This window comes from Scyliorhinus canicula, chromosome 12 (assembly GCF_902713615.1).
Source record: "Scyliorhinus canicula chromosome 12, sScyCan1.1, whole genome shotgun sequence".
Classification (NCBI taxonomy): Eukaryota; Metazoa; Chordata; class Chondrichthyes; order Carcharhiniformes; family Scyliorhinidae; genus Scyliorhinus; species Scyliorhinus canicula.
In genome coordinates this window covers 112,082,574-112,105,732 of record NC_052157.1, presented here as the reverse complement: position 1 = coordinate 112,105,732, position 23,159 = coordinate 112,082,574, and the positions used below count along the sequence as shown (strand labels likewise).

Here is a 23,159-nt window from a genome sequence, read left to right as displayed (position 1 = left end):
ATAATACCCACAGAGGTTGGGCAGCGCCAACCCCCCCCCCCTATCCCTGCCCCGCTCCAAGAACACCCTTCTGACCCTTGGTGTCCTGTGCGCCCACACAAACCCCGCAATGCTCCTGTTAACCCGCCTGAAAAAGGCCTTCGGGATAAGGATGGGGAGGCACTAGAACAGGAACAGAAATCTCGGGAGCACCGTCATCTTGACTGATTGCCCCCTACCCGCCAGAGACAGCGGCAACATGTCCCATCTCTTGAACTCCTCCTCCATTTGATCCACCAGCCTTGTGAGGTTAAGCTTATGCAAGGCCCCCCAGCTCCTGGCCACCTGGACCCCCAAGTACCTGAAGCTCCTCTCCGCCCTTTTTAGTGGGAGCCTCCTGGTCCCCCGGGTGTACAACGAACAGCTCGTTCTTCCCCAAGTTGAGCTTGTACCCTGAGAAATCCCCAAATTCCCTGAGAATCCTCATCACCTCCGGCATTCCCCCCACTGGGTCCGCCACATATAACAATAAGTCATCCGCATAGAGCGACACTCGGTGTTCCTCCCCACCCCGCACCAGCCCTCTCCAGTTCCTCGACTCCCTCAGCGCCATGGCCAGGGGTTCATTTGCCAATGCAAAAAGCAGGGGGGACAAGGGACACCCCTGCCTCGTCCCTCGGTATAACTGAAAATACTCTGACCTCCTCCTATCGTGGCCACACGCCATCGGGGCCTCATATAACAGCCTCACCCACCTGACAAACGCCTCCCCAAACCCGAACCTTTCCAGCACCTCCCACAAGTACCCCCACTCAACCCTATCAGAGGCCTTCTCCGCATCCAACGCCACCACTATCTCCGCCTCCCCTACTACCGCCGGCATCATTATAACATTCAAGAGCCTCCGTATGTTAGTGTTCAGCTGCCTCCCCTTCACGAACCCCGTTTGATCCTCGTGAATAACCTGCGGCACACAGGTCTCTATTCTCATGGCTAAAATCTTCGCCAACAGCTTGGCATCTACATTTAAGAGTGAGATCGGCCTGTATGACCCACACTGCAGGGAGAAGTATGAAATTTCCCTGGCCCTCGGCCTCGCAAACCTCCATGGATCCGCCCCTCCCATCTGGTCCATAAACCCCCTCAACACCTTAGCCGCCGCTGGCCTCCTACCCGTCCTGGATCTGGATCGATCCAGTGACTGATCCAGCACCATGTTGAAATCCCCCCCCCCCCCCCCCCCCCCAGTGCCGGCCCCGCCCACTGCTCCTACAGCTCGGGAGAGAAGCTCGCACTTCCATCCCGAGCCCCGCCCCCCCAACCCAACACGCGGGGAAAGACGGGCACATCACCCAACAGGACCGCGGAACCATTCCCAATCTCTCAACCAGTGAAAAAAAACAGACGTGACAAAACGCCCAAGTAAACAGACAACAATCCCAAAAAGCGAAAAAGCAGAACAGCAAAAAGACATCATCAAATAAAACCGATAAAAGCGAAAGAATACCAAGGAGGACAAAGCCTCCGGGCTGTGTACACCATTCCCCAGCCCCAGTTCAAGTCCAGCTTCTCTGCCTGGACGAAAGCCCAGGCCTCCGGAGAGTCAAAGTAGAGCTGGCGGTCCTTATAAGTGACCCAGAGGCGTGCCGGCTGTAACAGGCCAAACTTGACCCCCTTCTTGTGGAGCACTGCCTTCGGCCGATTAAAACCAGCCCTTCTCTTTGCCACCTCCGCACTCCAGTCCTGGTAGATCCTGATCTCCGTATTCTCCCACTTACTACTCCTCTCCTTCGCCCATCTCAGCACACACTCACGGTCGACAAAGCAGTGAAAACGGACCAGCACCGCCCGAGGCGGCTCATTTGGCTTGGGTTTCCTCAGTAGCACCCGATGGGCATCCTCCAGCTCCAAGGGTCCCTGGAACGATCCCGCGCCCATTAGCGAGTTCAGCACCATTGACACATAGGCCCTCAAATCCGAACCCAGCCCCTCTGAGAGGCCTAGAATCCGCAGGTTCTTCCGACAGGCGCTTCTTGTAGAGCGCCTCGTGCGACTCCACCTTCACTGCCAGGCCCAGGAGTTCGTCCTCGCTCTCCGAGGCCTTTTGCCGAAGCTCTCGGATCTCCGCACCCTGAGCCATCTGGGTCGCCATGAGCTTGTCCAGGGAGGCCTTAAGCGGTTCCAGGATCTCTGCCTCCCGCGCCCACTGCTGCTCCCGCGCCCACTGCTGCCACGCTGCTGATTCCCCGCCCTCTGCCATTTTGCCTTTCCTGCCTTGCACCTTTCTCTGCTCCAAAGCCGATTTTTTTGACCACTCCGCCCTTAAAAGAACCCAAAAGACCGAAAATAGCGGGAGCTACCGAACGTGCGGCTTAGCTCCGCATCACCGCAACCGGAAGTCCCCCAAAATGATTGTACTTCAACAACCCTTTATGCATATTGATGGTCATATACTAATTTTGAAAACTTCTTGCCTCCCACAAGAGTTGCAAACAAATCTTCCAGCCTAGGTAACGGATAAGCATCTAACTTGGTTACGGGTGAGCTTGTAGTCACCACATGTGTTTTTAAGGACAGGAACGATTGAAACTAAAGAATAAGAATCTTATAATAATGAGGTAGTAGAAAGTGTAATTAAGATAACTGGGATGTAATGGGCTTCACAGTCGATGCTGGTTGAGAGTTATCCTCAGAAATAGGGAGATTGATCTTAGAAAAGTATTGATTAGGTCCAGCCACCAAATTGGAGTAATTGCTCACAAACCTTAACACTGTTGCAGATATCGTTCTGGCCTCTCACGATCCAATGTTTTTTTCAACTCTGTATCTTATCTGTTCCGTTAACTCCAGATATCTTGGAAACTTCTCTTCATCTCTCTAGTTTTCTTAACTAGCTGCGCTTTAGATTTTCGACATTGGTTTCTTGACCATTACTCCATTGTATGGCTTTTCTTCTGGCAAGGCCGAGAGATGTTTCCTCTTTATCTTTCTAAAGCCAATTGCTTCTAGCAGAACTGCCTTTTCTCTCACTACCCATTTCCAAACGCAATCAAATTAACTAAGCTAAAAGCTTCTCTATTACAAGGTCCTAGTTGCTTAGCAACCACTGCTGATTTATTTATTCTTCACGTTGTAGCCCGCTGTAAGCACAATAGAATCACAGTTGGAATTGAAACCAACCCCCCCACAAACACCTTTGGCCAGCATGAATCTAACTATAAGTTTTACTCTTCCAAGCACAGAAACATTAAATGAAACCCACTTAAAACTATACCTTATTTCTAATGCTTACCAATACATATACAAGTCCCCGAAATTATCTTTCTTTTCCTAACATTGAGAAAACGAATTAACTTGGTTTTAAAATACTCCCCAGACAATGGGTGATCACAAGTATCAATAGTCAGAATTGCTTCCAAATAATCACCATATCGAGTTCTGACAAAGACTGAGTTTTATTTTATCTGTACAGCAAGACATGTGAAACAATGATTCAATATTTGACAATACATACGAGTTCTCTGAGCTAAAAATACATCTTCAGCCTCATTCAATTCCTTCTTGTTTATCTTTGATGGCAACCTGGAAAAGAAAATAAATATGTTTCTTTGTGTTTTTGTTCCAGTCATTTTCAACATTGATCCCCGCAACTCTTTCCTCAACGCCCCCCCGCCCCCCCCAAAATGGTGAAAAGCTGAATTACTTCCTGTTCTGAGCCAAGGCCAGGACTTGCCCTATTGCTTCTGACAATGCCAGCCAGTGCCAATCAACTTGAATTAACAAAGACTGACAACCTTTACCTCTGAGGGGAAATACATAGCTTCTGCCTGACATCTCGGCAATACAGTGACTTTGAGAACAACGCAGTGAAAAATTGAAAGATGAGTCATTTTTGGAAATGCTCTTGGCTATGATTAGGATAGTTAAGAGTGAAACTAAGGTGGGTGTGTGTGTGTGTGGGGGGGTGGGGGGGGATCACTCCTACTAAGCTGGACCACAGAGCAATGGTATGGGACAATGTTATGGCTTTAAGGAAATCAAGGGCAGCTAATATGCTGCCACAATCATTTGGGGATTGTGTAGGGTCATTTGGGCGCTGTGGTAGGGGCAGGAATTACAAGAAAGGCATAAATTTAAGAGCTGACATGTTGGGAATGGAGTTGAAGTAGGGAAGACAGGTGGTCAGGGGATTATATCTTGAATGAAGTGACTGAAAATTTGGAACTGGATTGGAAGGGGGACAACTGTTTTCAATGTTGACATGAGGGGAGGGGCAGAAAGAGTTTGGGGTGGTCAACAGTTTAGTGGGAGTAAAGTCATGGGGGTAGGAGGTGGACCTCAAAAGAAAAACTTGGAGAAGGCAATGAGACGGACACAGATTCAGAGGTAGGGCTAACACAGGAGGAAGTTTGGTGAGCATTGAAGGAGGCAGCTGAACATCTTGACAATGCTCATGAGAGTGACATGGTGACAGCGTGAAGAGAGAAACGTTTACGAGGAATAATAATGAGGGAGAAATGTGATAAAACAAACAAGAAATATCAAACACTAAGTTTCTAAAAGTATATAAAAACAAAAGAGTAGCTAAAGTGAGTGTTGGTGTCTGAGAGGAAGACTGGGAATCAATAATGGGAAATAAGGAAATGGCAGAAACGTTGAACACAGCAGACATTAAAAAAAAAGCCAAAAATAGAAAACCAAGTGGCAAAAGGGAGGGAGGAACTTGAAACAATCACATGAAGTACTGGGAAAAATAATGGGATTAAAGACTGTCGAGTCCCCTGGACCTGATGAGCTGTATTCTAAAAGAGGTGGCTCAGAGATATTAGTCGCAATTTTCCAAAATTCCCTGGGTTCTAGAAAGGTCACTGTGGATTGAAAAATTGCGAATATAACTCTTCATTCAAGTAAGGAGGACGACAAAGCAGAAACTAGGCTGGTGAGCCTAACATCTTTCATTGGGAAAATTCTAGAATCCATTATTAAGGAGGTAGTAGTGCAACATTTAGAAAATCAAAATCAATCCGGTAGAGTCAACATGGTCTTGTGAAAGGAAAACTGTGTTTGACAAATTTATCGGAGCTCTTTGAGAATATAACAAACAGGATTGATAAAAGGGATCCAGTAGATGTGTATTTCAATTTCCGAAATTTGATAAGTTGCCACATGCAAGGTTTACTGTACAAGATAAGAGCTTGTGGTGCTGAGGTTAAAATATTTGTCGGGGTAGAGGATTGACTAACAGAAAACAGCGTCGGAATAAATGGGTAATCTTCAGGTTTGAAAATTAGTTAATGGAGTGCCAAAGGGATCAGTGCTGGGGCCTAAAGTATTTAGGATCCAAATTAATGACTTGGATTAAGATAACTGCATTATAGTCACATTTGCTGGTACAAAAAAAAGGGAGAAAGCAAGTTGTGAGGAGGATACAAACAGTCTGCAAAATGATATAGATAGATTAGGTTTTTGAGAAGGGTATGAAGGAAATCTCAACCATTTACAGGCTGGTTAGTCTTACTTTGGTGGTGGGCAAATTGTTAGAATTAATCCTGAGAGATCGGATAAACTGTCACTCAGAAAGGCATAGACTAGTCAGGGATAGCCAGCATGGTTTTGTTAAGGGAAGGTCATGTCGTACAAATCTGATTGAATTTGAGGAAGTGACAAGGAAGATCGAGGACGGTAGTGCAGTGGATGTTGTTCACATGAATTTTAGTAAGGCATTTGACAAGGTCCCCCACGGCAGACTGGTCAAAAAAGTAAAAGCCCATGGGATACAGGGCGAATTGGATTCAAAGTTGGCTTAGTGACAGGAAACAAAGATAATGGTGAATGGTTGCCCTTGCGAATGGAAATCTGTTTCAAGTGTGTTCCGCAGGGCTTTGTGCTGGGGTCCCTGCTGTTTGTTTTATATATTAACAACTTGGACTTAAAAGGTGAGGCCGGCACAAATCGCTACTGGTTTTGAAAAACACAAACCAGGCACGATGACCACGCCGGTAGTGTTCGGAGGCCATTGGAGCCCCAAGTGTTTGGGGACAGGACAGGGCAGTGCCCTGGTGCCAAGAGGTACGGTTGAGGGGGTCCATGGCCATGAAAGGGGGAGGGGTTGCTGAAAGGAAGGATAAAAGTGGAGGAGGCCCTCGGTGACTCCAGAGTGGGGTATGTTCACCTGGGGGGCTGCGATGCTCCAATGCCACCGAGGATGGATGGGGTGGGTCTGGGTCACCCTCATGCTTATGCGGTGTGACGGGAGGGTGATGCAGACATTTAATAACGGGGGGGGGGGGGGGGGGGGGGTCTGCCCTTCCGGGGTCAAGGGTTGGGAGTGTTGACCATGTCTGCAGGGGACTGTGATGTCCATGGGTGGATGGTGCAGAAGACCTTCAGCTTAACTTTCAGATCTGGGCACCCTTTAAAAAGGGTGCCTCGATCTTTCAAGAAGCAGGCTTGTTATCTTTAATTCCCCACTCCAGAAAAAAATCTTAAATGTGGGAGAATTCAGTAAGAATCTCCACAAGCTCCAAAACAAATGACTAAATGTGGGTGGATTGTGATGTCAGAACAGCCGGCGGAAATCTCACTGTTTTTCCTGCCCGAAATGACACACATCTTTTGGGAGAATTTTGCCCCAGGAAGAGTGGTAGAAACATGGATAGTTATTGTCCCCATAACTCCTGGATGCTCGACCAATGAAACTTAAGACGGAGATCAATTGATTTTTGGTAGGTAAAGATATCCCTCGAAAGATATCAAGCAAAAAAGGGTGAATGGAGTTGTAATCCATATTGATAGAGATCAGTCTCAAGGGGCTGAATGCTCTACTCCTATTTCAACGTATTGTGACAAATCGAATACTAAAAGGTTAACAGTTAAGAGTTTAAAAGTGCAGTTGTTTGTGAGTTAGGATTTATTCCCTTGGAAGATGCCGAAGCATGTGACGTTAGGAGGGATAGGGGGACATGGGCAGTAATTGAGAACAGAAAATGCGGATACTCAGCAGGGATCCGTGGAGAGAGAGCCAGAGGGTATTAGATAGGCAACTTCATCAGAATTCAGTTGTTGCGAATAAGTGGTGAGAGGTAACATCGTCAGCAGTAAGGCCATGGGGTAGGAGGTGACAAGGTTAAGGGAGTAGTGATGACATTCTCAGGTCCAGCAAAAGAGCTGGTAAACAGTGATCCCCCTTTATTCAATGTTGTGCACTTCCTCTAATTTCAAAGGGCACATCTAATACATCTAGTTCAGTTCTCACACCAACCAGTCTTGAGGTATCCAAGCAAGACTAAGAACAGCAATGTGAAGATTTCTGTCCTTACACACACATTCACATGAAAGTACACCGTTCTAACCCAGTGCATTACAACAGCTGCACAGTGCCAGATTTCCTATTTGCTGAAACATTTCCAAAACAGAGCGTTTTAAGCTCGAGTGAGGTTAATTGTATTTTTCAGCAACAGTGCATTAATCTTCGAACAGGAACTTACCCGGAACCGTTCCTCCAGCAGCGAGAGTTCACTGATCAGATCGGTGATAGCGTTTGTGAAAGCTTCCTGCGGACTATAGTCGGGAGTGGTCTGCACACGGATAACAATTTTATGTTCAAGTGGATGGGGCACCTTGTAACCTGCAAATAAAACCTGAGGGTCTTTCAGCAGCTGCCTGCAAAATAAAACAGCAATTAAAAATAGGATGTCTTGTAATAAGAACTAGGAGCAAGAGTAGGCCATTTGGCCCTTCAAGTCTGCTCCGCCATTCAACGAGATCATGGCTGATCTTTTGTGGACTCAGCTCCACTTTCCGGCCCGAGCACCATAATCAAAGGCAATCTTCCCATAAAATAACTCAGATTCCAACACTTTGACTTTGAGCGCTGCACTGCTGTAAATAGGCAAGTGTGAAACGTACATTTTTTCAGGCTGCTCATTTACAGAATCAAACTGCTGACCATATTAGTGTGTAGAATAAACCACACTGCTGCACATAGGAAAGGTAGTCGGCCATTTGACCCATTGAGCCTGCTCGGTCTTCGGTTAGATCATGCCTGGTCATCTACCTCAACACCACTTTTCCACACGCCCCCATATTCCTTGATGCCATTGGTCTCCAGAAATCTGTTCATTTCTGCCTGGAACGTGCTCAGTGATTGAACCTCCACAACCCTCTGGGGTAGAAAATTCCAACGATTCACCACCTTCTGTGTGAAGAAATTTTCTCATCTCAATCTGAAATGGCCTGCCCTTAATCCTGAGATTATGTCCCCTGGTATATGTCGCTCTCCAGCACTGGAAAGCTTTTACACACAGGTAACCCGGACTCTCATGTTATCCATTTGTTCTGCAGAGGATTCCAGCGGGAGAGTGACCCATGCTCATTTTGCCTCCAGCACTGCTGGCAAGGCTCCCTCCATGTGCCAATTGTGTATTAAGTTTTTAAAAATTACTCCCTTTCTTCCTGTTCACTTCGAAATACTGGATAGAATCCAAGTCTAATAAATATAAATCAGCAACGTATACAGATTTTCAGTCTGTTTTAGGGAAAGGGGTAGGAGCAAAAAATTAATTTATGTACAAATCACTCTTCCATCTAGCTAGTAAGGTTACTTTGCATAAGCCATTTTCATGCTGCCCTCACCACAACCGACTCCTCAAACAAACCGCAGACCTGCCCAGCTCAATCAATAAGCACTTTATACGTTTTTGGGGGGGGGGGGCGCGGGGGGAGAGAGATAATACATGGTACACAAACAGTGTTGTAAGAGTTGCAAATGTTTTATTCAGTGTTGACAGTGTTTGGGGCAGCAGGGTAGCATGGTGGTTAGCATAAATGCTTCACAGCTCCAGGGTCCCAGGTTCGATTCCCGGCTGGGTCACTGTCTGTGCGGAGTCTGCACGTCCTCCCCGTGTGTGCGTGGGTTTCCTCCGGGTGCTCCGGTTTCCTCCCACAGTCCAAAGATGTGCGGGTTAGGTGGATTGGCCATGCTAAATTGCCCTAATAAAAGTAAGGTTGGGGGGGTTGTTGGGTTACGGGTATAGGGTGGATACGTGGGTTTGAGTAGGGTGATCATGGCTCGGCACAACATTGAGGGCCGAAGGGCCTGTTCTGTGCTGTACTGTTCTATGTTCTATGGCAGGATCTAGGTATTTCCTTGACCGTGGCAGCCGTGACAGGGAAGGCGATTGGTTGGTGGGGGGGGGGGGGGTCTCTGAATCGGATGAGTGTGATTTGCTGGTGTGCGTTCCAGTTTGGGGCCTCTTTCTTATTGGTTGTGGCAGTGGTGTGACTGAGTTCACATCTTGTGATATTTGTCACAATCATTGCAACTGGCCAGAACCCCAGTTACCTGTTCATGTTTGAAGGAGGTGGTTTCCCCATATCAATAATACACAAGTTCTTGTTACAAACAAATATTGGAGCAAGACAGTATAGATAGTGCCCAGGAAATTGTAAGATTATCACAGTGCCATAATAACCAAGTCAAATAGATCAGGACACTCAACATGTGGAACCATATCTGAGCATGCAGCTATGCAGTTGCCCCCACCGAAGAAAAATAATCCATCACCATCACAACTTAGTTAGAAGCCTTTAGAAAAAAAAAATGAAAATCGCTTATTGTCACAAGTATGCTTCAAATGAAGTTACTGTGAAAAGCCCCTAGTTGCCACATTCCGGCACCTGTACGAGGAGGCTGGTACGGGAATTGAACTATACTGCTGGCCTGCCTTGGTCTGCTTTCAAAGCCAGCGATTTAGCCCAGTGTACTAAACCAGCCCCAGTGCTGAAATTGTACACTTACGATCTGATGGTGTTCCCCAGGGTGTGGTCCTCCTTATTAATGGTGAACAGGCAGGCATTTGGAACTTTTGTGTCTTTTGTTATTGTTATTCTAGAGAGAAATGAAATTGATGGTTGTATAAAACCACTTCAGTATCCAAAGAACACACCACAATATCCACCGGAGCAACAACAGCTAGAGGGCAGAATTAAAACTAGCAAAAGAGCATACTAATAATAATCTTTATTGTTACAGGGGGGGGGAGGGTGGGGGCGCGGGGGGGCTCGGGGGGGGGGGGAGCGCGGGGGGGGGAGGGGGGGCGCGGGGGGGAGAGGGGGGGGGCGCGGGGGGAGGGGGGGGCGCGGGGGGGGGGGGAGGGTGGGAGCGGGGGGGGAGGGTGGGAGCGGGGGGGGGAGGGTGGGAGCGGGGGGGGGAGGGTGGGAGCGGGGGGGGGGAGGGTGGGAGCGCGGGGGGCGGGGGGGAGGGTGGGAGCGCGGGGGAGGGTGGGAGCGCGGGGGAGGGTGGGAGCGCGGGGGCGGGGGGGGAGCGCGGGAGCGCGGGGGCGGGGGGGAGCGCGGGGGCGGGGGGGAGGGCGGGGGCGGGGGGGGAGGGTGGGGGCGGGGGGGGGAGGGTGGGAGCGCGGGGGGGGAGGGTGGGAGCGCGGGGGGGGAGGGTGGGAGCGCGGGGGAGGGTGGGGGAGGGTGGGGGCGCGGGGGGAGGGGGCGCGGGGTGGGGGGGACGGAAGGGTGGGACGCTGGGGTGGGGGCACTGGGGGGCGAGGGGGTGTCGCTGGGGGGGAGGGGGTGTTGCTGGGGGGGGTGAGGGGGCGCTGGGGGGGTGTGAGGGGGTGCTGGGGGGGTGTGAGGGGGTGCTGGGGGGTGCGAGGGGGCGCTGGGGTGCGAGTGGGCGCTGGGGTGCGAGGGGGCGCTGGGGGGCGAGGGGGCGCTGGGGGGGGGGGCCAGAGGGCGCTGGGGGGGGGGGCAGAGGGCGCTTGGGGGGGGGGGCAGAGGGCGCTGGGGGGCCAGAGGGCGCGGGGGGGGGCACCAGAGGGCGCTTGGGGGGGGGACCAGAGGGCGCTGGGGGGGGACCAGAGGGCGCTGGGGGGGGGTTAGGGGGCGCTGAGGGGAGCTGGGGGGGTGGGTGAGGGGGCACTGGGGGGGGGGGGTGAGGGGGCACTGGGTGGGGGGTGAGGGGGCACTGGGGGGGGGGTGAGGGGGCACTGGGGGGGTGAGGGGGCGTGGGGGGGGTGAGGGGGCGCTGGGGGGTGGTGAGGGCGCTGGGGGGTGAGGGGCGCTGGGGGGGGTGAGGGGGTGCTTGTGGGGTGGGGGGTGTGCCGGTGGGGTGAGGGGAGCTGGTGGGGGGAGGGGGTGCTGGGGGGGAGGGGCGCTGGGGGGGAGAGGGTGAGGGGGGGAGAGGGTGAGGGGGCGAGGGTGAGGGGGGGAGAGGGTGAGGGGGGGAGAGGGTGAGGGGGGGAGAGGGTGAGGGGGGGGAGGGTGAGGGGGGGGAGGGGGAGGGGGAGGGTGAGGGGGGAGGGTGAGGGGGGAGAGGGTGAGGGGGAGAGGGTGAGGGGGGAGAGGGGGAGAGGGTGAGGGGGGAGGGTGAGGGGTGGAGAGGTGAGGGGAGGAGAGGGTGAGGGGGAGGAGAGGGGTGAGGGGGGAGAGGGTGAGGGGGGGAGAGGGTGAGGATGAGGGTGAGGGGGGAGAGGGTGAGGGGGGAGAGGGTGAGGGGGGAGAGGGTGAGGGGGGGGGGAGAGGGGGAGAGGGTGAGGGGGAGAGAGTGAGGGTGAGGGGAGGAGAGGGTGATGGGGGGGAAGAGGGTGAGGGGGGGACGAGGGTGAGGGGGAAGAGGGTGAGGGGGGGAAGAGGGTGAGGGGGGGAAGAGGTTGAGGGGGGAAGAGGGTGAGGGGGGAGAGGGGTGAGGGGAGGAGGGAGAGGGTGAGGGTTGAGAGGGTGAGGGGGGAGAGCGGTGAGGGGGGGGGAGAGGGTGAGGGGGGAGAAGGGTGAGGGGAGGGTGAGGGGGGAGAGGGTGAGGGGGAGGAGAGGCGTGAGGGGGGAGAGGGTGAGGGGGGGGGAGAGGGTGAGGGGGGGAGAGGGTGAGGGGGGAGAGGGTGAGGGGGGGAGAGGGTTGAGGGGGGAGAGGGTGAGGGGGGGAGGGAGAGGGGGAGAGGGTGAGGGGGGGAGAGATGAGAGTGAGGGTGAGGGGGGAGAGCGTGAGGGGGGGAAGAGGGTGAGGGGGGGAAGAGGGGTGAGGGGGGAAGAGGGTGAGGGGGGGAAGAGGGTGAGGGGGGAAGAGGGTGAGGGGGGGGAGAGGGTGAGGGGGGGAGAGGGTGAGGGGGAGAGGGTGAGGGGAGGGAGAGGGTGAGGGTGAGAGGGTGAGGGGGGGAAGAGGGTGAGGGGGGGTGAGGGTGAGGGGGGGTGAGGGTGAGGGGAGGGTGAGGGGGGTGAGGGTGAGGGTGGGTGAGGGTGAGGGAGGGTGAGGGTGAGGGAGGGTGAGGGTGAGGGAGAGGGTGAGGGGGGAGAGGGTGAGGGGGAGAGGGGGGAGAGGGTGAGGGGGGGGAGAGGGTGAGGGGGGGAGAGGGTGAGGGGGGGAGAGGGTGAGGGGGGGAGAGGGTGAGGGGGGAGAGGGTGAGGGGGGGGAGAGGGTGAGGGGGGGAGCGGGTGAGGGGGGGAGAGGGTGAGGGGGGAGAGGGTGAGGGGGGGAGAGGGTGAGGGGGGGAGGGTGAGGGTGAGGGTGAGGGGTAGGGGGAGGGGAGGGGAGGGGATGGGGAGGGTGAGGGGTGGTGAGGGGGGGGGGGGGGGTGAGGGTGAGGGGGTAGGGGGGGTGGGGGGTGAGGGTGAGGGGGGGGGGGTGGTGAGGGTGAGGGGGGTGAGGGGGGGGGGTGAGGGTGGGGGAGGGGTGAGGTGGGGGGAGGGGGGGGGGGAGGGGGGGAGGGGTGAGGGGGGTGAGGGGGGAGGGTGAGGGGGGGGGGGGGGGGGGGGGGGGGGGGAGGGTGAGGGGGGGGGAGGGTGAGGGGGGGGGGGAGGGTGAGGGGGGGGGGGGGGTGAGGGGGGGGGAGGGGAGGGGGGGGGAGGGTGGGGGGGGGGGAGGGTGAGGGGGGGGGAGGGTGAGGGGGGGGGAGGGTGAGGGGGGGGGAGGGTGAGGGGGGGGGAGGGTGAGGGGGGGGAGGGTGAGGGGGGGGGGGGGGGAGGGTGGGGGGGGGTGAGGGTGGAGGGGGGGGGGGGGGGGGAGAGGGTGAGGGGGGGGGGAGGGTGAGGGGGGGAGGCTGAGGGTGGGGGGAGGGGTGAGGGGGGGAGGGTGAGGGGGGGGGAGGGTGAGGGGGGGGAGGGTGAGGGGGGGAGGGTGCAGGGGGGGAGGGTGAGGGGGGGGAGGGTGAAGGGGGGGGAGGGTGAAGGGGGGGAGGTGAAGGGGGGGGGGGGAGGGGGGGGGGGGGGGGGGGTGAGGGGGGGGGGGGAGGGGTGAAGGGGGGAGGGGGGAGGGTGGGGGGAGGGGGGAGGGTGGGGGGGAGGGGGAGGGTGGGGGGGAGGGGGAGGGTGGGGGGGGGAGGGGGAGGGTGGGGGGGGAGGGGGAGGGTGGGGGGGGGGAGGGGGAGGGTGGGGGGGGGGAGGGGGAGGGTGGGGGGGGAGGGGGAGGGTGGGGGGGGAGGGGGAGGGGGGGGGGGGGGGAGGGGGAGGGGGGGGGGTGAGGGGGGGGGTGAGGGGGGGGGGTGAGGGGGGGGGAGGGTGAGGGGGGGGGGAGGGTGAGGGGGGGGGGGGGGTGAGGGGGGGAGGGTGAGGGGGGGGGGGGAGGGTGAGGGGGGGGGGGGAGGGTGAGGGGGGGGGGGGGAGGGTGAGGGGGGGGGGGGGAGGGTGAGGGGGGGGGGGGGAGGGTGAGGGGGGGGGGGAGGGTGAGGGGGGGGGGGGGGGAGGGTGAGGGGGGGGGGGGAGGGTGAGGGGGGGGGGAGGGTGAGGGGGGGGGGAGGGTGAGGGGGGGGGGAGGGTGAGGGGGGGGGGGAGGGTGAGGGGGGGGGGAGGGTGGGGGGGGGGGGGAGGGTGAGGGGGGGGGAGGGTGAGGGGGGGGGGGGAGGGTGAGGGGGGGAGGGTGGGGGGGGGGGGGAGGGTGGGGGGGGGGGGGGAGGGTGAGGGGGGGGGGGAGGGTGAGGGGGGGGGGGGGAGGGTGAGGGGGGGGGGGAGGGTGAGGGGGGGGGGAGGGTGAGGGGGGGGGGGGAGGGTGAGGGGGGGGGGGGAGGGTGAGGGGGGGGGGGGGGGGGGGAGGTGAGGGGGAGGGGGGGGGGGAGGAGTGTGAGGGGGGGGGGGAGGGAGGGTGAGGGGGGGGGGGAGGGAGGGTGAGGGGGGGGGGGGAGGTTGGGGGGGGGGGCGGGTGAGGGGGGGGGGAGGGTGAGGGTGGGGGGGGGGTGAGGGGGGGTGGGGGGAGGGGGAGGGAGGGTGAGGGGGGGGGGGAGGGTGATGGGGGGGGGGAGGTGTGAGGGGGGGGGGAGGGTGAGGGGGGGGAGGTGAGGGGAGGGGGGGGGGAGGTGAGGGGGGGGGGGAGGGTGAGGGGGAGGGTGAGGGGGGGAGGGTGAGGGGGGGGAGGGAGGGGAGGGTGAGGGGGGGGAGGGAGTGGGGGGGGGGAGGGGGGTGAGGGGGGGGAGGGTGAGGGGGGGAGGGTGAGGGGGGGGAGGGTGAGTGGGGGGGGGAGGGTGAGGGGGGGGAGGGTGAGGGGGGGGGGAGGGAGGGTGAGGGGGGGGAGGGTGAGGGGTGAGGGGGGTGAGGGGGGGGGAGGGAGGGTGAGGGGGGGGGGAGGGAGGGGAGGGGAGGGGGGTGGGGGGGGAGGTGAGGGGGGGGGGGGGGTGAGGGGGGTGAGGGGGGTGAGGGGGGGAGGAGGGGAGGGGGGGAGGGAGGGGGGGGGGGGGGGAGGGAGGGTGAGGGGGGGGGGGGGAGGGGGGTGGAGGGGGGCGGGGGGGGAGGGAGGGTGCGGGGGGGGGGGAGGGAGGTGGAGGGGGGGGGGAGGGAGGGTGAGGGGGGGGGGGGAGGGAGGGTGAGGGGGGGGGGGAGGGAGGGTGAGGGGGGGGGGGAGGGAGGGTGAGGGGGGGGGGGAGGGAGGGTGAGGGGGGGGGAGGGAGGGTGAGGGGGGGGGGAGGGAGGGTGAGGGGGGGGGGGGGGAGGGAGGGTGAGGGGGGGGGGGAGGGAGGTGAGGGGGGGGGGAGGGAGGGTGAGGGGGGGGGGGGAGGGCGGTGAGGGGGGGGGGGGGGGAGGGTGAGGGGGGGGGGGAGGGTGAGGGGGGGGGAGGGTGAGGGGGGGGGAGGGTGAGGGGGGGGGGAGGGTGAGGGGGGGGGAGGGTGAGGGGGGGGAGGGTGAGGGGGGGGGAGGGTGAGGGGGGGGGAGGGTGAGGGGGGGGGGAGGTGAGGGGGGGGGGAGGGTGAGGGGGGGGGAGGGTGAGGGGGGGGGGAGGGTGAGGGGGGGGGGGAGGGGTGGGGGGGGGGAGGGAGGGTGAGGGGGGGGAGGGAGGGGAGGGGGGGGGGAGGGGAGGGGGAGGGGGGGGGAGGGGAGGGGGAGGGGGGGGGAGGGGGAGGGGGGGGGGAGGGAGGGGGGGGGGGAGGGGAGGGGGAGGGGGGGAGGGGAGGGGAGGGGGGGGGGGAGGGAGGGGGAGGGGGGGGGGGGAGGGAGGGGGGGGGGGGAGGGAGGGGAGGGGGGGGGGGAGGGAGGGGGAGGGGGGGGGGAGGGAGGGGGAGGGGGGGGGGAGGGAGGGGGAGGGGGGGGGGGGAGGGAGGGGGGGGGGGAGGGAGGGGGAGGGGGGGGGGGGAGGGAGGGGGAGGGGGGGGGGAGGGGGAGGGGGAGGGAGGGTGGGGGGGGGGGAGGGAGGGGGAGGGGGAGGGAGGGTGGGGGGGGGAGGGGGAGGGAGGGTGGGGGGGGGAGGGGGAGGGAGGGTGGGGGGGGAGGGGGAGGGAGGGTGGGGGGGGGAGGGTGAGGGGGGGGGAGGGTGGGGGGGGGGAGGGTGGGGGGGGGGGAGGGTGAGGGGGGGGGGAGGGTGAGGGGGGGGGGAGGGTGAGGGGGGGGAGGGTGAGGGGGGGGGAGGGTGAGGGGGGGGGAGGGTGAGGGGGGGGGGAGGGTGAGGGGGGGGAGAGGGTGAGGGGGAGAGGGTGAGGGGGGGGGGGGCGTGGGGGGGGGGGGGGAGGGTGAGGGGGCGCTGGGGGAGAGCAGAGGCTGACCCAGGCCACTAAAGCCAGGCAAAGAGCTGAAGGCAGTGAGTGCAGGAATGGAACAGCTTTGAGAGTCTGGAGGTTTATTTCCAGGTCCCTCCGTGCCCGCGCTAGTCCCCTCCGTGCCCGCGCTTGTTCCCTCCGTGCCCGCGCTTGTCCCCTCCGTGCCCGCGCTCCCCCTTCGTACCCGCGGTCCCACGTGCCCGCGCTCCCCCTTCGTACCCGCGCTCCCCCTTCGTACCCGCGCTCCCCCTCCGTGGCCGCTCTCCCCCCTCCGTGCACGCGCTCTCTCCCCTCCGTGCCCGCGCTCTCTCCCCTCCGTGCCCGCGCTCTCTCCCTTCCGTGCCCGCGCTCCCTCTCCTCCCCGTGCTCGCGCTCCCCTCCCCGTGCTCGCGCTTCCCCTCCCCGTGCTCGCGCTCCCCTCCCCGTGCTCGCGCTCCCCTCCCCGTGCTCGCGCTTCTCTCCCCGTGCTCGCGCTCCTCACTCACTTTTTTTCTCCCTCGAAAAGCAAAAAACTCTCGAATGCCGGCGGTGCGTTCATCTCTGAACAGACAAGACAGCAACTGAGGCAAGAGGAGTCCAAGATTGATCGCAACTGCAGAGAGCGTCGCACGGATACTCTGAGTACAGCGCCACCGCCCGAATATTCCGAGAATGGCGCCACTGCCTGCATACACCGAGAACAGGGACACCGCGGGTATAGTCCGAGAACAGCGCCACCCCCCGGATACTCCGAGAATGGCGCTGCTGCCTGGATACTCCGAGAACGGCTCCACCGCCTGCATACCCGGAGAAAAGTGCTTCCCCTGCATGCTCCGCATACTTCCAGAGCAGCGCCACCACCCGAATACTCCGCGAACAGCGCCACCACCTGAAATAATGGAAACCAGCATTTTGAGTTTCCATTCCTCTTCCCCACGCCCGAGCCACGCGGAGTTGTTTCTCTGACTGTGACCAGGATGACACGAAGCAATTGGAATCCAGGCGCAAGAGATTGAAATTATTTTTGCTGGAGTAAAGAAGAGAGGCGACACTGATCTTCAAAATAATAAACGTTTATCAAGGATTGAGCTAAGAAATGACAATTGAATAATGTCTACGTGCAGCAGCAGATTGGAGAGGTTACATGGCCAGGAATGGAAGAGTATTCAGGAAGAGTTTCAGGGATACAATGGCAGCGAGGAGACGGTGGAAGGAAGAATTGGAGATTGATGGAGGGGAAAGAAAGGAAAAGTGAAGCCTCTAACGCCACAGTTGCTACATTCCTCACCAACCATCAGATTGCATCCTAGAAATCATAGAATTTACACTGCAGAAGGAGGCCATTCGGCCCATCAAGTCTACACCGACCCTTGAAAGAGCATCCTACTTAAGCCCACACGTCCACCCTATCCCCGTAACCCAACCTCACCTTTTTGGACACCATGGGGCAATTTAGCACGACCGATCCACCAAACCTGCACTTCTTTAGATTGTGGGAGGAAACCGGAGCCGCTGAAGGAAACCCACGCAAACACGGGGAGAAAGTGCAAACTTCACGCACAATCACCCGAGGCCGGAATTGAACCTGGGTCCCTGGAGCTGTGAGGCAGCAGTGCTAACCACAGTGACACCATGCCTCAAAACCGTACAAAGTGAAGAAGAAAAATCCCCAACCACCCTTAGCAACAGGCAAACCCATTCCAAAACCAGAAAGCAATGTGCATCCTTGATTTATCCAGACTGTCATCTTTGCAATTTAATAAATGGCTTTCTTGGAGAGCAAGAACAAAAATCTTACCTCATACAGTTTGTACATAGTTTGAAGATCATAATAGAGATATAATAAAAAAGACCAAACAACACAATCAGGAAATCACTTTATTGTTTTAAACCAATTATAAAAGAGGAATTTACATGCATCTAGAACAATATCTTACATTTATCAGACATAAGTATACAGAGACTCATACATATCAATTACATTGTTGTCAATTAATACAGTGGAACAAGCTGATACGTATCCGATTAATAAATACCAGTCAAGAATAAAGTTTACGACCTTTTAACAGCATTGGCAAAAAGAAAACAAGATTGAAAAAAAAACATCTCTGAAGAATAATTCCACTCAAACCTTTTAATTTGCTCCCTTGGCCTTCCAGCAACTTCTGCATCAGAAACATTTCTTGAGCATTTTCTGAAGATGGATTTTAAACCTAGATTTGACACCCAAGTGTGCAATAACGAACAGTTTTTTAAAAATAAGTGCTGAAGTCTCAGGTATCCTCATTAATAAATTTGCATGCACTGTACAATTTTACTGTAAAGTGGAGAATTTGTTACCTAACAGCCATTGTGGCAGAGAAATTGCCCTATCTCTGGGGTAGAGCACTGGCAGCATTCTATGCCTAAGCTAGAATGGTTTCCTTGTCATCGTGGATGCACCTGGGTGTCACTAGCTGGCGAAAGAGTGAACTGGTGACAATTCCTGTGGCCTAGCCACCAATGGCTTGGCAACAGTGCTTAAAAAAAAAACAACCGACCCACCATCTCATTTGGCAGCCTCATAGAATCCCTACAACGCCGAAGTAGGCCATTCAGCCCATCGAGTCTGTACTGAGCCTCTGAAAGAGCATCCCTACCTAGGCCCAATCCCCCACCCTGTAACTGCTAACCACTCTGCTGCCGTGTGGTCCTTGTGAGAACAAGGTTTGGCCTTCACAGCCATCAGTAAAGGTGCACCAAATGAAGACTCCCCACTTAAATGGATTGTTTGCTAGGTGTCCATCATCTTTCACAGATAGAAAGATGCCAACAACACACAGATACTGGTAAGCGGATTTCCAGTCCCCACAACTGACGGCACTGCTGTGATCTGAAGGCATTATCCTCACAGCAATTTGGAGGCAGAATGGAAACTACCAGTAACAGGAGAAGCCAGTCAACCTAACTCATTAAAAATTCGAGAGACAGCAGCTTTGTGTCTTGTGTTTTAAGATGTAGAATGATGTGGCAGATTAGAGACTCAGTAATTTGGGAGTGTCCACGCTGTCAGAGTGAGTTTTACATCTTTGCAACTTTACATGTCAGTTGACACTCTCTCTAGAAGTGCTCATTTTTTTGTAGGTGTCCATTATTTGAAAGTATTCATTTATACAAGTTTCACAGTTATTCCAAAGAAAACACTCAGATTGCTCAGGCACCTCTTTGGAACAGGCAGTAATGTTAGATACTAATATCCCACTCTGCTGTTATCCATGACTGTAATTATCCATTCAGCAATAGTCACTGTAACATCAGCTGTTTTTTATTACAAAAGTGTTCCCCAGCACAACAGCAGATCTATTTCCTTCCACCTTTAACTTATATAATAGACGAGTGAAAAGGTATGATCAAGTGTTGGTTATTGAAGGTTAACTCAGTTGATGGTCATTGAAGTTTAAGATCAGGTTTTGCTTATTGAAGGATTTTGCTTATTAAGGTCAGGTGCTGATTGTTGAACAGCAAGGTCAGGTGTTGCTGTTTTTTTTTTAAATTAAAATTTAGAATACCCAATTCATTTTATTTACAATTAAGGGACAATTTAATGTGGCCAATCCACCTACCCTGCACATCTTTTTGGGTTGTGGGGGTGAATGTGCAAGCTCCATGGTAATGCAGCGGTTAGCACTGTTGCTTCACAGCTCCAGGGTCCCAGGTTCCCCGCTGGGTAGCACTGTCTGTGTGTTCTCCCAGTGTCTGTGTGGGGTTTGCTCCGGGTTTTCCGGTTTCCTCCCACAAGTCCCGAAAGACGAGCTGTTAGGTAATTTGGACATTCTGAATTCTCCCCGAACAGGCGCAGGAATGTGGCGACCCGGGGATTTTCACAGCAACTTCATTGCGGTGTTAATGTAAGCCTACTTGTGACAATAAAAGATTATTATTATTAACTCCACCCTACCAGTGACCGGAGCGGGATTGAACTCGGGTCCTCTGCGCCGTGAGGCAGCAGTGCTAACCATTGTGCCACCCAGGGTGTTGCTGGGGTTTTTTTTTAGTTTTTTTAAATTTATAGTACCCAATTCATGTTTCCAATTAAGGGGCAATTTAGCGTGGCCAATCCACTTATCCTCATATCTTTGGGTTGTGGGGGCAAAACCCACGCAAACATGAGGTGTTGGTTATTTAGGTTAAGATTAGGTGTTATTGGTTATTTTTATTTTTTTTATTCTCCTTTTACACATTTTCTCCCCAAATTTACACCCAACAATAAACAATAATCAGTAACGAATGTGATGTCAATCCCCATATCAATAACGATCCCATCCTCCCACCAAACCCTAAACATCAGCCCGCATGTTTACATAAACAAATGACAAAAAGGAATCAGGAATCACCCATAGTCACCCTTAATACACACAGCCCCCCTCCCCCCAACCCTCCCAGCCCCCACCCCCCTAATGTTCGATGTGATCCAATTCTCGAAAGTGCATAATGAATAATGCCATTGAATTGAAGAATCCCTCCATCCTTCCCCTCAGTTCAAATTTGACCTTTTCAAGCGTCAAGAATTCCAGCAGGTCCCCCCGCCACGCCAGGGCACAGGGTGGAGAGGTTGATCTCCACCCTAACAGGATGCGCCTTCGGGTGATCAACGAGGGGAAGGCTACAACATCTGCCTCTGCACCTGTTTCCAACCCCGGATGGTCCGACACCCCGAATATGGCCTCCTGAGGTGTCAGGTCCAGTTTTACATGCACCACTTTAGAGATTACCCTTAAACACCTCCTTCCAGTAATCCTTTAGCTTTGGACAGGACCAAAACATATGAATGTGGTTTGCGGGGCTCCCCCGCCACAACGTTCACACACATCTTCTACCCACCCCCAAAGAGCCGGCTCATCCTCGTCCTTGTAAGGTGCGTTCTATACACCACCTTCAGCTGCATCAGCCCCAGCCTCGCACATGAGGTGGAGGCGTTCACCTCACACCAGAATCCCTCCATACCCTTTCCCAACTCTTCCTCCCACTTTGCCTTGATCCCTTCTAGCGGCGCCTTCTCCTCCAAAATAGCCCCGTAAACCGGCGATACTACCCCCTTCTCCAGTACCCTTGTTGTCAGCACCTCCTCCAGCAATGTGGAAGCCGGTTCCTCCGGGAAGCTCTGCATCTCCTTTCTGGCAAAGTCTCGAACCTGCATGTATCTAAATATTTCCCCCTGCTCCAGCCCATACTTCGCTCCCAGCTCCTTCAATCCTGCAAAACGACCCCAAAGAAACAAATCTTGCAGTGTCCTAATTCCTTTATCCTCCCATCTCCGAAAATTTCCGTCCCACTTCCCTGGCTCAAATCTATGGTTTCCCCGAATCGGCATTTCCCTTGACCCTGCCCCCAACCCGAAGTGTTGGCGAAACTGCCTCCAAATTCTCAACGAAGCTATTACTACCGGACTCCCTGAGTACCTCCCCGGGGCTGTCAGGAGCAGCGCTGTCGCTGGCGCCTCAATTCCGACCCCCTACCCAAACTCTCCTCCATTCTGACCCATTGGGAGTCAACCCCTCTGACCCAGCTCCGTACCTTCTCCACATTCGCCGCCCAGTAATAATACATCAGGTTTGGAAGACCCAAACCCCCCGCCTGCCTTCCTCTCTGTAGCAGCACCTTTCTAATTCTGGCCACCTTCCCTCCCCATATGAGGTAATCATCCCTTCAATCTCTCTAAAAAATGCAGGAAAATCGGCATGCATTGAAAAATAAACAGGAATCGCAGCAACACATTCATTTTAACCGCCTGTACCCGACCCGCCAGTGACAGAGGGAGATCATCCCACCTTGCCAGATCAGCTTTCACTCTCCCCACCAAACTAGAAATGTTGTACCCACCGAGCCTCCCCCCCCCTCAAAAAAAATCTCGAGCAACCTGCACCTCCAGGTACCTAAAGTGAGTCCCTGCCTTACATATAGTTGAAGGTTCAAGTCAGGTGTTGGTTATTGAAGGTTAATGTCAGGTGTTGGTTATTGTTGAAGGTTAAGGTCAGGTGTTGGTTATTGAAGGTTAATGTCAGGTTTTGGTTATGGTTGAAGGTTAAGGTTAGGTGCTTGTTATTGAAATTTTAAAGTCGGGCGGTTATTGAAGAATTTGGTTATGGCAATTCAAGGTTAGCTATTAGTTATTGAAGGTTAAAATCAGGTGTTGTTGCTTCTTGAAAAGTACTGTCGGTCATTGTTAAACATTGTAGAATATCATCTAATACTGTAGCTGCGAAAGGGCACAGAGCAATCCCATAGTGCAACGTAGGTCACTGGAAGGGTATAATCGGTATTGAAGGATCCTGATCCAGTTGGTTGTGTATAGTAGGATTTGTTCAGGTATCCGTCAAAGGTTTGGGCCCAGAAGGCCATTGTATCGTGATCTATTGCAGGACGGGTATGGGTAGAATTTCAAAACAAAAGTATGATACATTTTAGTTGGGCGTGCATATGTAAGGTTAATTATTATAGGGGGCCAACAGATGACATTGTTGAGTAGAGAGGGTAATTAAATATTCAGTGCCAGGCTAGTCGGTAAAGTAGGCTACTAAAGGTCTGGCAGACTGCTTTGCAAGGGAGCAATAGTTAGTCATGGTTTCTCAAGCATGTGGTAGGATATTGTAGGTTATGGTATATATTCCAGAATACTGTACGAGCTAAGATACCAAGATAACATACTCCATTATATGAATACAAAATGAGATGTGGATTTGTCTATGATCGGGTCACTTACGTGTATATCTGTATCTGTAACATTTTAATTGCAAGTGTAATCTGTGCACAAGATATTGTGGCTGTGAGAATTCAATATAAAATGCAACATAGGTCTCTGTAATTGAATAGTCCCAAGGCAAGACAGGGCGAGTGCCTTGTACTGATGGATAATGAGAGCTAAAGTAGAGGACTGTAGGCTTTTGTGTAGGATAGTGAAGAGAATGGAAGGATACGGGATCCAGTTTCAATTTTCGTCCCATTCATATGCTTCAAAGGGGGCTCAGCTCCCTCTGATACTCCAATTGAACCTCAAGCTCCATCTACAATCAAAGAACAAAGAAAAGTACAGCAAAGGAACAGGCCCTTTGGCCCTCCAAGCCTGTGCCGACCATGCTGCCGGTCTAAACTAAAATCATCTACACTTCCGGAGCCCGTATCCCTCTATTCCCATCCTATTCATGTATTTGTCAAGATGCCCCTTAAATGTCACTATCGTCCCTGCTTCCACCACCTCCTCCGTCAGCG

General features: G+C 55.5%; 1 protein-coding gene across 1 annotated transcript; it reads right to left on the bottom strand.

Annotated features, from left to right (window-relative positions):
* Positions 1-3,415: 3,415 nt before the first annotated feature.
* polr2j (RNA polymerase II subunit J) lies at positions 3,416-16,610 on the bottom strand. Its single transcript, XM_038813950.1, has 4 exons — positions 16,421-16,610; positions 9,779-9,868; positions 7,467-7,641; positions 3,416-3,561 (listed from the first exon to the last, which is right to left on the bottom strand). Exons 1-4 carry the CDS (start codon positions 16,603-16,605, stop codon positions 3,526-3,528), a joined length of 486 nt encoding a protein of 161 aa, XP_038669878.1. The 5' UTR covers positions 16,606-16,610; the 3' UTR covers positions 3,416-3,525.
* Positions 16,611-23,159: the final 6,549 nt, after the last annotated feature.